This window comes from Rhinolophus hipposideros (assembly GCF_964194185.1).
Source record: "Rhinolophus hipposideros genome assembly, chromosome: 3".
Taxonomy (NCBI): Eukaryota; Metazoa; Chordata; class Mammalia; order Chiroptera; family Rhinolophidae; genus Rhinolophus; species Rhinolophus hipposideros.
The window spans coordinates 103989829-104004528 of record NC_138049.1 but is presented as its reverse complement, the minus strand read 5'-3'; the positions used below and the strand labels follow the sequence as shown (position 1 = coordinate 104004528).

Sequence of the window (14700 nt, the reverse complement as noted above, 5' to 3'; positions counted from 1 at the left end):
CGCCAGGTAAGAAAGGGCCCTGAAGCCCCTGCAGCTGAGAGCTGAATTGGGCAGGAGCGATAGTGGTCAATACTCCTCACAGGAAACCTCTTCTTCCATAGGGTCTATTGGCGTGTATTCTGGTGAGAGGTGGGCAGAGGGGCAAATAATGACAGACTGTGCAGCCATGATGATGGGGACTGGGACGTAGACTGTTGGGGACCTAGGCTGAGGGATGACTTGCTTCATTTTTTTTTTTTTAAGATTTTATTGGGGAAGGGGAACAGGACTTTATTGGGGAACAGTGTGTGCTTTCAGGACTTTTTTCCAAGTCAAGTTGTTGTCCTTTCAGTCTTAGTTGTGGAGGGCGCAGCTCAGCTCCAGGTCCAGTTGCCCTTTCTAGTTGCAGAGGGTGCTGCCCACCATCCCTTGCGGGACTCGAGGAATTGAACTTGTGGTTGAGAGCCCACTGGCTCATGTGGGAATTGAACCGACTGCCTTCAGAGTTAGGAGAACGGAGCTCTAACCGCCTGAGCCACCGGGCCGGCCCCCAACTTGCTTCATTTTTAAAAAGGTAATTTTGGGGGGACTTCTGGGAAAAATTGAACTTATTATGATGAAGACATAAGCATAGGTATGCATTAAGTCTGTTGATTATTGTAAAAATCTCACATTTATGTGGTTACCATGCTTAGACGATCTCTGGAATTAGGTAACAATTGTTTTGGGGGAGGGGCATTGAATGACTCAGGGGCAGGGGAGAGAGGGAAATTTACCTTGATTTTTGTATTATGTGCATGTACAATATGACCTATTCACAAGAATGAATAAATTTAAAATTAATTGGTGGCCAGATTTCCTGTAAGTCTTAGTACTATTTTGCTTAGGTTTTTGCTTGAAGGTGTAAGTCTAGAAAACTGCCACTTTTGCCATTGGGTCTACAGATGTCCCTGGCATATGGGTTACACTTTTAAGTGTACGAACGGAAGAGAGTGGAAGTAGCACTGGCAGTAGTGAGAGTCAGAAGACCTGGCTTCTAGTGCGGAGTCTAAGTGGTTGCGCCCCTGGCAAGCTCCTTCAACCATTTCCCTGGGCTTCAGTTTCCTCATTTGCAAAACGAAGACGTTCATCTCTAATGTCCTTGGTAATTTTGACAATTGTCTCATTTTCTCCTGCCCCCCGACATTTGGGAGGGGTGCATGTCTGAAGTGTTGAGTGAACATGTGCCCATTGGTCAACCGGGTAGGGGCTAACAGCGGCACAAAGAAGATGAACAGACGCCCCCCTCTCAGTTCTTCAGCAGAGCAGACGGCAGTGGTTCTGCGGGCCCGTGAGGCCCTTGAGACTGTTTCACTCGCCCCGATGCCCGGAGTAGGTAGCTGGTGCTCAACAAATGAGTAAATGGGTGAAGGAAATGAATGAGAAGTAGACGGCGAGCTGCGCAATTTTCCAGCGAATTCCTGCAAAAAGTCACCCACGCGCCGCCTTGCCCCCGCGCTTCGAGGCGGCTTCCGGAGTGGGAACCTCTGCGGGCGGAGGGCGAAGCCTTTCGGACCCGCCTCCGCGGAGCCGACCGCTGGGCTGAGGCCACGGCCCCGAGCTCGCCCGTCCGCCGCCGTGCGCGCCCCCGCCGACCACGCGCGCCCCCGCCGCCGCGCGCCCCGCCCCTGGCCACGCGCGCCCCCGCCGCCGGGAGTCTGGCGAGCGGCGAGCTGTCTCCGCGTCGCTCAGGGCTGGCGGCCGCCGTGCCGCGTGGGTGGGTGGGATCGCGGCGGAGCTCCGAGAGCCGGCTCGCGGCGGGAGAGCGCCATGGCGGCCGCATCCGGCCCCCGCGTCGCGGCGAGGTGAGGGGCCGCGGGTCCACGGCTGAGGAGGCCGCAGCTCCCGCCCGCCCCCCGCGCGGGCCGCGGCTCCGGCATGGCCGGGATCATTAAGAAGCAGATCCTGAAGCACCTGTCCCGGTGAGAGCACCAGCGCCGGCCCTCAGCGGCCCCGGGCCCTGCCTCCCCTCCGTCCACCCCCGGGACGCCGTGTGCCGGCCCGGCCTCTGTCTTCAGCCCGAGCCGGGACCCCGTGGCGGTCCCCGTGTCGGCGCCGCCGGGACAGCCGTCCCCGCCCCGCTGGCCCCGGCCGTTGTCGCCACCCTGCGCTTCCCTCGCCCCGGCCCTCGCGCTGGCCCCTCCGGCGCTTCCCCTCCCCGCGGCCCGCGCCCGCAGCCCTCCGACCCTCGGCGCCCTCCCGGCCGGCGCGCCCGCCCTCGGCTCCCGGGCGGGTCCCCCGCGCTCCCCGGCCCCGCGCCCGCCCCTCCGGGGTCCCCGGGCTGCACCCCTTTGCTGCCGGGCCCCCCGCCGGCTTTGCTCTCCCCCCGGGCCCTCTGCCCGCCCGTCACGCGCCCGCCAGGCCCCCACGGCCTCGTCTCCTCCGACTGCCCCGGGCGGGCCCGTACCCGCGCGTCCTGAGCGACCCTCGTGCCCGGCCATGCCCAGCCCACGATCCGCCCAGATTGCCAAGTCCGACGCTGGCTGTCTCCTTCCCAGGGGCTCCCAGCTCGGCTCTCCACCGTCTGGCTGACCCTGTTGCATCACCCTTGAAAAGGATACCGTCCCTGCCCCAGGGCCGCTCCTTTGATCGCCTTTCTCCCTCCTTTGCTGCTCTTCTCATTACACACACTAAGTGGAGAAAGGTCACGAGAGTTGGGCATAAAGTTTCAACCTTCCCTGTAAGATGTGGAGGGTTTTTTGGACAGCCCGTGGAAAGAACCATGTCCACTTCTGCTTTACAGCCGTCGAGGCCGCGGTGTGCCCCCCGGTGAGCGGGGCGGAAAGGGCAGCAGGCAGCGCAGTGCGCCGGCGGAGCTGGAGGACGGCGGGTCCCTGGTCACACGCGGGGGATCAGAACTCGTGCCCCCCGAAATGGGCAGCGAGGCTGTCGCTCCGTTGTCACTCCTTATTTCAGGCGGGGGTTGGTGATGCCGTAGTGCCTTCCGCCAGCTGTGTATCTCAAGCGGAGCGTGATTCAAGTCTTGGCTGCACAGTGGTCACTGGTTACAGGAGGTGGGAGCGGGGGAGAAGCCGGTCAACGCGGGGGTGGGGGCACGTGGCGCCTTTCTAATGCATCTTTCCCGGACTTCTCATTTGTTGGTGAGCCGTGTATGAGAGGCTGGTGCTGCCACTGCTTCCCTCTTCCTGGTTGACTTATTTACTGTTCCTTTGATTTTAGGCTTTAATTAGTAATTGATTCAGATACATCTTTTGGTTAACCACCACGTTATAAAAGTAAAAGCAGGTTGGCTGCTGGAGCTGGAAAGTGCCTTTGGACCCCTTACTAGGAGTAACTCCCTAATGCATTCTTTTTCAGGGAGCCTTCGTTTGGGTGTTCCATGAGTTTAGTTGTTCTGTGGGAAGATTTAAATAAAAGGATTCATATTGTGAAATGGGACAAAAAATTTAACTAAAGGGAAACTATTAATTTGGATGAATACTGTGGGGACAGAGCCCCAGAGAGCAGTTTCCAGGCTCTCGGCCTCACATAGAAAGGTGCTGGCTCAGGTAGTAAATGGCCATCAGCTGTGGCTAGTTGGCCGTCAGCTGTAACCCGTAAGCCATTGGCCGCTGATATAACTGCCGCCACTGCGCTGGGGAGTTGAGGAGGGTTGTCGGTCGGTTGGCAGAAAAGCGGACAGCAGGTTGCACGTTGTGTGAATCCAGCCTCCAGTGAGACTATAGTGATATGACTCCCCTACCTGTGGCTCCATCGGTGTTTCTTTTTGGTCTCACCATATCCTGTGTTCTTGTGTGGGGAGCGGGAGCAAAGACCCCGCAGGCCGCCCCGCGTGACAAATATAGAATCAGAGAATTTTAGGGTTGAGATGATGTCACTTAATATAGCATTGTGTTTAAGAGCCCAGGCCTTTTGTGGTTTATTTTGTTCAACTGTAAAATGAGGCTAATAATAGTATCTAACTTAAAGGGCTGTTATGAAGGTGACCTGAGTTACTACATGTAAGGACTTAGCACAATGCCTTGCACATAGTAAATGCTCAATAAAACATGACCTGTGGTTGATTTTTGGGCCACAGCTTGCATGATAATTTGATATAAGCCATAGATTTCTCCAGAAAAGTCCATATATGTGGACAGGTAATTTTTTAATATAAGTTCCAGGTGTGTGTATGGGGTAATGAGCCCCTAAAGCACATGCCTGAACCCGGCAAGGCATCCTGGAACTAAGTGAATAACCCCTGACTAGTTCAGCCCCTCATTTTATGGCTGAGGAAACTAAAGCCTAGGGAGGATAAATGACTTGCCCAAGTTGTAATGGAAGGTAAGGTGTAGTGCAAAAGCTCAGCTTCCTGACAGGTATGCTTTCCCCTGTAATACACACATGTTCTGTGTGCTTCATATACCTATGAAATGGGATTTTTAAAGACAATTTTAATAGTATATGCTGGCACATTCAGTGAATCCTTAGTGAAGAAAGTATCTCTTTTAGATGAAGTAGGAATAAGTATGACAGGCATTGGGAGACATTTCTGATTTCCTCAGCGTTGGATGGTTGATTGGGGAGGAGGAGAAGAAGGTTATTTAGGCTGCAGTTTCAGGGCTCCAGGAAGAGGTACTAGGACGTGGGTCTGATTGGGGGAAAGGTCAAACTCCTGGGGCCTTTGTGTTTGTTTAACTTGGCGAAACTGCCTAATCATGTGTGACATTGTGCCTTTGTGTGGGCTCTATCTACTTCACTTACAGAGGCTGCCCTGCCTGGAGGGAACTGTGGCTTCAGTGGCTCGGTGGCTCGCCAAACGGTGGGGAAACAGCAGAGAAGGTGTACCGAGTTACTGTGTTAAATAAATATCTGTAGGTGTTTAATAATTACTTGTTGCTGCTGCTGATGACAGTGCCACTTGACCTGGAGGAGAGTGTCTTACAGCAGGAGACACCCCAGTGACTTGCATAGCATGTTTAATTTTCGTCATGAAGTTTCAGATATTATTAAGAGTGTATTGTTGGAATGCATCTTCTTTATTAGTAGAGGATTTTGGTAAACAGGATTTGAGGGAGGTGGTATTCAAGATCTTTTTGTTAAGCACCTGCTGTGAAGGAGGTGCTGATCTGGGCACTGGCGATTGAGCAGGGAAGAAATGCAAAGTCTCATAAGTGTTTTAAGCTCTGGCTTGGATGCCTGCTGTGTATGCAGATTGCTTCAACGCACAGTATTCATTTCAACAGACCCACTTAGAAACAAGTCAGCACTTAGAAAATATCCAAAATTGAGTTTTTCACTAAATTAGATTATTGTTGTTTTAGATCACCTTCTCTAATGACCTTTGGTTATCTAAGTAAGAGGAAATGTGACTGATTGCGCAATAAGTCAGGGGACTGTGGCTTATAGAAAAATCACGGACTCTGGAGTCAGACGAGTTGGATGCACCTTCCAGCTCTGCCACTTAATGAGCACAGGGCAGCCTTTCTGCGCCTCAGTGTTCTCATCTGTAAAAGACGGGAGGAGGAAGAAGGCACCTCCCTAGGCGGGTTTTGAGGATGGGGATAAAGGGTTATAATGCTGCCATGTAAGTAGGGTTTGCGAAAGGGTAGCTATGACAGCAGCTGAGAAGTGAGGGCCAGCACCACGGTGTGGACGACAGCAGCCTACCCCCAACTGGCTGTTTCCAAAACCCATTAGAAGTCTTAAATGGCGGCCGGAAGTGGGACCTTGAGTGACAGAGACATAGCTGGTAGACATCAGGATTAGACGAAACTCAGAGGCATAGAAAATGTCCGAGTCCTTTTGGAGAATAAGAGCCTGACTGAGCTCATTCCTCTAAGTTTCTGATCAGTGGCTCCACTCGTTATTACTCAGTCTCCTGGAGACATCCCTGGGCGGTCCCCAGTGGGCAGTGGGGAGTCAGGCTCAGAAAGGCTACTGCTTACCCAGGGTCTGAGGGGGTGAAGGTTTGTAGAGCTAGTCTCAGCTTCCAGCTCATACCCCTTTATCCTTGACTTATCGTCACCTTCCTTTCCCAAATAATTATTTTGTGCATTTTCTAGTGATGGCCAAATCATATATGTCTTTGTTTCTCTCCCTCATCTTCCTGTATCGCTTCAGAATAAAGCTCTTTTATTTACTTAGCAGATATTTAATAATAATAGCCAACTGTGCGAATAAGCACTTTATAAGTCTTAGGATGATTTAATCATCACCCTTACTCTATGAGGTATATATTAGTCCCATTTTATAGATGAAGAAATGAGGCACAGAGAGGTTAACTACCTTGCCCAAGATCATGACTAGTAGGTGATGGAACCGAGATTGAAATTCAGGCACTCTGATCCCAGAGCTGTGCTTTTTCACCACTCCGCTGCTATAATGGTTCTCTTCTATTGAGTATTTCAGCCTGAGGGTTCCCTGGTCACCAGCACCCACATGAAGGAGCACAGTATCACCAGCACCCAGAAAGCTCCTTCCATCGTCGTTGCGTCTCCTTCAACCGTTACCACCACCAAAGAGTAACCACTGTCCTGATTTCTACCCGGATATATTAGTTTTGTCCGCTTTTATTTTATATAAACGGAATCATATAGTAGGGATGCTTTGTGTCTGGTTTTTTTTAGCTCAACGTTATTTTTGTGAGATTAATCCCTGTTGTTGTTGCATCAAGTTGTAGACCTCCATTTTCATTGGTGTATTTGTTTATACATTTTACAGTTGATGGACATTTGGATAGTTTCCCAGTTTAGGTCTATGATGAATAGTGCCGCTGGGAACATTCTAGTACATGTTCTTTGGTGACCAAATGTACACTTATCTGTTGGGGATATAATAACAGCGGAATTTCTGGGTTGTAGGATATGTATAATATTGTAACATTTTAATAGATATTGCCAGTTTTCCAAAATGGCTGTACCAGTTTACACTTTCACCAGAAATGTATGGGAGTTCTGGTTGTTTTACATCCCTGCCAGCACTTGGTATTTTTCCTTTTCATTACGGGTATGGCCATTCTGGTGGGTGTGTTTTGAAATGTTTTTTACTTTGTAGTAAACCAGATGGGCACTTTATTCTAACCTTGTTTAATTTTAAGTTTTGATATATTTGTAAATTTTAAGCACAAGCAAATGGCAGAACCTTGAAAACAAAATATCTTTTTTTTTTTTTTTGGAGAAATGTTCAAATTAGGCAGGTTCAGTGAAAATAATTGGGGTAATTTATAACCATTAGCCCATAAAATTTCTTACTTGAATGGATGTGATGACTAGCTCCCTGTCAAAATAACAATCATGAAGAGAAAGGAGGCCTGTTCTTCAGGCATTTGGGTTTTTGTTAAATATTTGGTCTTTAGACTACCTGGGATATTAAATAGTTTCATTCTGTTCTATAAGCTTACACTCCACTCTTACTAAAGAAACTAAAATTTGAATTTCATACTTTTGTATTGCAATCTTTACCCCTTTCCAAGGGTAAAATGGTTGTCTTGTGTCTTAAACGTAGCATTTAAAAGCAATAAAAATTTCAAAGCAGTACTGTTGTATCTGGCATGCAGTAGCTCAATGTATAGTTCACAAATAATGAAATTGCCTGCTTTGAAAAACTGGTTGAGAGGCACGTCAGAAAGGTAGCAGAAAGGACCAGAACTTTGGATTCCAAAAGGTGGCTGTGCATTTTGACTCAGCCACTTGTAAGCTCTGTTCTGCAAGTCTTTTAGCTTCCTGAAGCTTCCTCCTCTGTAAATGGGGGATAGTAACACCCAGTGTTGTTTGGAGGATTAGAAGTAATGTATAAAAGTGTTTGGTCCTGAAAAAGTAGGCATGTCCCCCGCTTTCTCTAAAGTAGATTTACTAGACCAAGTGAGATGCAGAGATGATTTTGCACGCTTTAGATTCTGATTTTATAGATCAAGGCTGGAAGTATTAAGCCAGATTCTCCCAGGACCAGCCTACTTCTGAGAGATAAGCATTTTTGAAAGTATGTAAACTCTTCTATTCTAGAACTCAATTCAGTGTAGAGGGTCCCCATTTCTTCCTGGGAGTACAGGGACTGAAAAATTAATAAATAATGACTATTACTGTTTACCTATACGTATCAAAATTGCTGAAAAGAGATCGCTGTTACTTTCTGGAGATAATGCTTTTCAGCATCTTGAAGGTTGTGCCTAACTTATCCAAATATCTAATTCTTTAGATATTTAGGAATTACGTTTCTTAACATTTTAATACAGAGATGAATGTTCTTTGTATCAGTCCTTAAGGAGAGAAGGAAACAAGGATTGTTCCTGTTTATAAGTTTTTTTCATCTCAAGGCATAGTTCAAGCAGGAAACTTTGATCTCAGCACAGGTGAAATAGGTGAAATGTATACACTAGGTTAGGTCTTTAGAGGATTTATTTATATAGAGTCAGAGAAGATAGCACAATTATATACTGTATTCTTGGAGTGAAAAAGAAATTAGAAGTCATTTAGTTTCTGTCACCTAGTATAAAACCTGGTTGAATAATAATCTGTAAGTATAGCATTAATCACTGGGGGGAAAAAAAGATTCTTTTCATCACAACTCAGTTCTCTGTACCCACTGAGTGTGTCCTCTGGGACAGCAGTGTGTTCCTTGGCTGCTTTGAAAACCAGAGAGTTTGAGGACGCTTAAGTGGGTGAAGTGGGTGCAGAAGATGTGTGGAGTGGGAGTGCGTGGTTGGAAGTCAGGGAACCTTAGACCTGAGGAATGTGGAAGTTGGGTGGGGGGCAGAAGGGCAAGGAAATCCAGTTCGCCCGGTATCATTAAGGGACCTTTTATCTTTGTGGATGAGGTAAATACTTGCTACTCACTGGTGCTGACTGTAGATTCTAAGTACACTTTCCAGTGTTTATAAGCAGTGAAGTCAATCAATATCTGTAGTAAAGGGGAAAATAAAGTGCGAAAATAGTACACATTAGTGTATTACTAATTTAGGTAAAGGGTATGTAGTTTGTACCTACTTGCCACAAAAATAAGGACTTGTATTATAAAATGTTTGTTTTATTTGCCTACAGCAGTGGTTATTTTACATGTATATTCAGTCTTTATAGTACATTGGTCATATGTAGCTTGGATGTCAGTTTATTATTTAAAAAATTAGACTAGAGATCATGAGAGGTCAGTATATTTAAGTCTCTGACTTATGGAAGTATTATGTTCTCAAAATTTTTAAGTTTGAAATTTGGAATGCGTGGTCCAATAGAAATAGTGTTGCACAGATTCCAAAGTTAGCCCACAAAAGCTGTAGTGAATTAATTACATATAATATAAGCTCACGAGGAGTTCTTGGTCTTGGTTGTTAGTGAATCATTTGTAGGAGGAGGGGCAATGAAGGAGAAACAGAAAAAGTTTTTTCTTTTCCTATTTGTTGGAATCTTTTAGATCATTGAGATTATTGTACTCTGCAGGGACTTCTTGGGTTGTGATTGAGGGGTGTGAGCAATATTTAATGAGCAGCGGGAGATGCTGATGTCATGCAGTTTGCAGAATAATTTCACACAAGGAAGCATTATCCTTTGTCTTTTTTGACTTTTGAATATTTGTTAGATGTTTACATAGGTGAATTACGTGTTTAGATTATATAAGCCTAGAACTGAACTCTGTTTTACCTACAAACACAGTGTTGACAGCTTTAAACTATGGCGAATGTTCCAGAACTGTAACTACCCTGGGGGAAGGTTGTTATGAACTTTACCAAGTGTTTGTCACTATTTAAAAAAATGTTGTAACTCTTGTCATTGCCATTCCTGGAACTGAGTTTGTTTGGGTTGAGAACTACCTACTTAGACTAAATTCTGATACAGCTGAGGTGTGCTTGTGATACGCTCTCCTTTCTGTCCTTCTGTCTCCTTTCTACTTCCTAAGGCCCCTGTTCTTGGGCGCCCCATTGTGCTGATTCTACCCGCAGCCCTTCACACTCCTCCCCCAACGAGGCCTGCGTGTTCTGCTCCCCTCACTTTCTCACCAGAATTCCCAGTTCTTTAGGATACATGATTACAACTAAGTCAAGGGAGAAAAGTAGAGAACATATTGTGGAGCAGGAATCTATTCTGATTAGACCAACTCTATTTCAGAATATGTTCTACAGGGTCAGCTCCCCGAAGCTACTCTTCCTTTCTTAGCTTCTGAATCCACAGATACTCTGGAAGTTCTCTGTTTGTTTTTGAGTTTCCAAAAATGATTTCTGTTGCAGTGGCGGGGGGATAGGGCAGGGGTCTGGGCAACAGTTTGTGGTGTGTCCGAGTCATCTGAAAGTTGGGAAATTCCAATATGTAAAAAATCCAGTTAAGGATGGGCTAAAGTTCATTCAAGCTGACTGTCTCTAATCATCTGGTCTAGTGCTTTCCCAGGCAAAACTGAAAACATGCATTTCCCTTTTCTAAGAGAAATCTGTTTTCTCTAAGGAAATCTGTTTCCTTCCTTCCTTCCTATCCTTTCAGTCATGCTGCCCTGAGAGGCGCATTTGTGCACATCTGCTCACATCACTCTTGCCTCTTGGGGAGGATCTAATACCAATGAGATTTAGTGGGAAAGGGCTTTACTTCTACTAATAGAGGACTATCTCATATTTAACTAATCCTTCCTCAGATAATAGTTGTGAACTCAAGACAATATATGAAAAACAACTTCTTAAAGACATTGGAAAGTGACCAAATCAGGCAGAAACTGATGGGGAACTTGAAATATAGGAACTGTATGGGTAAGAGTCTCATTTACACAGCTTTTTGCCTGAAAATACTCCCCAGTTTGCATGGTGGGTGGAGGCTAGAATTGAAGCAAAAATCCAGTTAAAGGTTACAAGAGGAGCTAGAAAGTAAGGGGAGAAATCTCAGACAGAAGGGAGCAACAGGAGGGTGAGCCCTAAAATCTGCTTTTAAACTCTGTCCAAATCCTTGACATGCATGGGGAAAGACTCCATGGAACCTAGAAAAAAACAATAGTTAGAGAGCTGAAAGAATTGAGTTGAGATTCAGCTGCTGTCTACTACAGAGGATACAGAGTTTGGAATATGAATCCCACCAAATTAATTGTCCAATAAGTAGAACAAAATTCACTCTTCAACTGATGAATGAATGACTACACAAAATGTGGTATATCCATACAATGGAATATTTGTGGCCATAAAAAGGAATGAAATGCTGATTCATGCTATAACATGCATGAACCTTGAGAAGATGCTAACTGAAAGAAGTTAAATACATAAAACTACATCTTTATGAATCCTTTTATATTAAATGTCCAGAATAGGCACATTTATAGAGATAGAAAACAGAATGATGGTTGCCTAGGGTTGTGAGGGATGATAGCTGAAGGGTATTTTTTTGGAGTTGAGCAATGAAAATGCTCTAAAATTGATTAAGCTTAAGATTGCACAATTCTGTGACTATATTAAAAACTAATGAATTGTACACTTTAAATAGATATATGTATGGCATGTGAATTATATTTATAGATGTATTTATGGTGTGTGAGTTATATATAGAGCTGTTGAGAGAGAGAGAGAGAGAGAGAGGCAGATAAATAGATAGCAGCTGAAAATTTTCAAGTTTTGTGAAAAACATTTATAGAATTCAAGAAGCTCAGTGAATCCTAAGTAGGATAGATATAAAGGAAAACACCCCAGGCACATCACAGTCATATTGCTGAAAACTATACATAAAGATAAAAATCTTGAAAGCAGCCAGAGGAAAATGACTCATTACATATAGGAGAACAATGATATAAATTAATGGCTGACTTTGCATCAATAAAAAACAGGTCAGAAGACAATGGGATGATACTTTAAAATGCCGAAAAAAAGAATCTCAATCTAGAATCTCATATCCAGCTAAAATGTCCTTTAAAAATGGAAGGGGAAGTAAAGACATTTTTAGACAAATGAAAACTGAGAGAATTAGCAGTACTACAATAGATGCTGAAGGAGGTTCTTCAAATTGAAATAACACCAGATGGAGACTTGCATCTATAGGAAAGAATGAAGAACACTGGAAATGTAGATATAAAAGGCTATGTATTTTTTCTTCTCTTAATTTCTTTAAAAGACAAGACTGTTTAGCACTATTTTGTTGATCTATAGCATATGTAGATGTAATATCTATGACAACTTTAGTCCAAGAGATGAAGGACAGTAAATGAACTACATTGTTGCAAGGTTCTTACATTTTTATATGAAGTAGTGCAGTATTAAAGAACTCGAAGTAGATCCTAAGTTATGGTTCCATATTATAGCCTTAGAGCTGTCTCTCTCTCTCTCTCTCTCTCTTTCTCTCTCTCGCTCTCTCTCTCTCACACACACACACACACACAAAGAGGTATAACTAATACTGAAAATATTAGGTTAACCTAAAAAGAAGGCAGGAAAGGAATAATAAAGGAACAAAAACCAGATGGAACAAATAGAATGATAAACTGAAATCCAAACACTGTCAACAATTATATTAAATGTGAGTGGACTGAATGCTTCAATTTAAAGGCAGATTGTCAGACTGGATATAAAAGGAATAGACATAAATAGAAAGTGAAAGGATGAAAAAAGGTACACGTGAACAGTAAGCACAAGAAATCTGGAATGGCTATATTACCATCAGATAAAATAGACCTCAAGACAAGGATTATTACTAAAAATAAAAAGGAACATAATAAAAGGATCAAATCATCCGAAAGATATAATCATAAAGGTGTATAACTTTAATAACAGACCTTCAATATACGTGAAATAAAACCAGACAATTAAAAGGAGAAAAGGGCAAATCCACAACCATAGTTGGAAATTTTTTTTTTATTGGGGTAGGGGAACAGGACTTTATTGGGGAACAGTGTGTACTTTCAGGACTTCTTTCCAAGTCAAGTTGTTGTCCTTTCAGTCTTAGTTGTGGAGGGCGCAGCTCAGCTCCAGGTCCAGTTGCCATTGCTAGTTGTAGGGGACGCAGCCCACCATCCCTTGCGGGAGTCGAACCGGCAACCTTGTGGTTGAGAGGACGCGCTCCAACCAACTGAGCCATCCGGGAGCTCAGCGGCAGCTGAGCTAAAGGTGCCCTGTTCAATCTTAGTTGCAGGGGGCGCTGCACACCATCCCTTGCGGGATTTGCGGAATTGAACCGGCAACCTTGTGGTTGAGAGCCCACTGGCCCATGTAGGAATCGAACCAGCAGCCTTCAGGGTTAGGAGCACAGAGCTCCAACCGCCTGAGCCACCGGGCCGGCCCTGGAAAATTTTAATACTTCTCCTTCAGTATAGAATAACTTGATAGAATAACTTGAAAATATTAATAAAGATATAAAGGATCTGAATAACATTATGCATTACCTTGCCTAACTGACATTTATAGAACATTACACATAACTACAGAATACACATTCTTTTCTATTGTACAGGGAATGTTCATTAAGATAGACCATATGTTAAACTATACAGTATGTCTCAATAAATATAAAAATATCGAAAACTTACATAATATATTCCCTGACACAAAGGAATTAAATTAGAAATCAATAACAAGATAGCTAGAAAAGCCACCTCTCCAAATTTGGAATATTTAAAATACATTTCTAAGTAACTCATGGTCAAAGAAGACATCGTAAAATAAACTAGAAAATATTTCTATCTAATTGATAATGAAATTCAATATATCAAACTTTGTGGGAGATAGCGAATAAAGTAAACAATGGGAAATTTATAGTTTTAACTGCTTAAAAGAAAAAAGTTTACAAATCGATGATTGAAGTTTTCATTTTAAGCTAGAAAAAGATGAGCAAAATAAACCCAAGTAAGTAGAAGAAAGAAAAAATAAAGAGTAGAAATCAGTGAAATTGAAAACAAGGCAAACAATAGAGAAAACTAAGGAAGCCAAATGTTTGTTTTTTTTTAAAGATCAATAAAATTAACCTTTAGCAAGACTGTACAAGGAAAAAAAACCATACTATCAGGATGAAAGACGGGATATAGCTAGATGTTACAGATGTTAAAAAGATATTAAAGGATATTATGAATATTTTTGTCAATAAATTTGACAACTTAGATGAAATGCACAAAATTATTTGAGAAACAACTTATCAGAACTGACAAAATGAAATAGAATATCTACCTGACTAGTCCTATATCGATTAAAGAAATTGCATTTGTTGTGAAAACCTTTTTCATAAAGAAAACTCCTGGCCCCGATAGGTTTATTGGTGCTTTCTATCAAATATTTAAGGAAGAAATACATATTTAACACAAATTATTTTAGGAAATAAAGAAGGGAAACACTTCCAAACTTGTTTTAGTAAGTCTATCATAACTCTAGTAACAAAAGCCTAGCAAAGATATTGCAGGCAACGTGAATGTCTATGTAGAAAATGTTATGGCTTCTTTAAAAAAGTTATTAGAACTAATAAGTTAGTTTAGCAAGGGTGCCGAATACAAGATCAATATATAAATATCAGTTGTCATAAAGATTGGAAATGAACTAAAACTTACCGATTCACAGATAATATAATTGTTTACATAAAAATCCTAAAGTTCTACAAAGCAATCACTAGAGCACATAACTGAATTTAGTAAGATTTCAGGATACAAGGTCAGTATCGAAATAGCTCTTTACTGATATTTATTAGCAGCAAACAACCAGAAAAAACAAATTTCCTTTATAATAGTGTCAAAAATATTAAGTATATAGAAATAAATTTAAGAAAAGATGTATACTAAAACTACAAAACACTGGTAGGAGGAGTTAAAGAA

The 14700-nt window shown here is 43.3% G+C and overlaps 1 protein-coding gene across 2 annotated transcripts in view; it reads left to right on the top strand.

The window, feature by feature from the left end:
• Positions 1–1671: 1671 nt before the first annotated feature.
• Positions 1672–14700, top strand: part of BLTP3A (bridge-like lipid transfer protein family member 3A) — a 52770-nt gene continuing 39741 nt past the window's right edge. Inside the window, exon 1 of one of the 2 annotated variants that reach the window (XM_081043199.1) lies at positions 1672–1940. In XM_081043199.1, coding sequence (XP_080899325.1) covers positions 1897–1940 — 44 coding nt within the window. In that variant the 5' untranslated portion in view covers positions 1672–1896. The remainder of the gene's footprint in view (positions 1941–14700) is intronic. The other variant, XR_013992972.1, reaches the window with a different exon arrangement.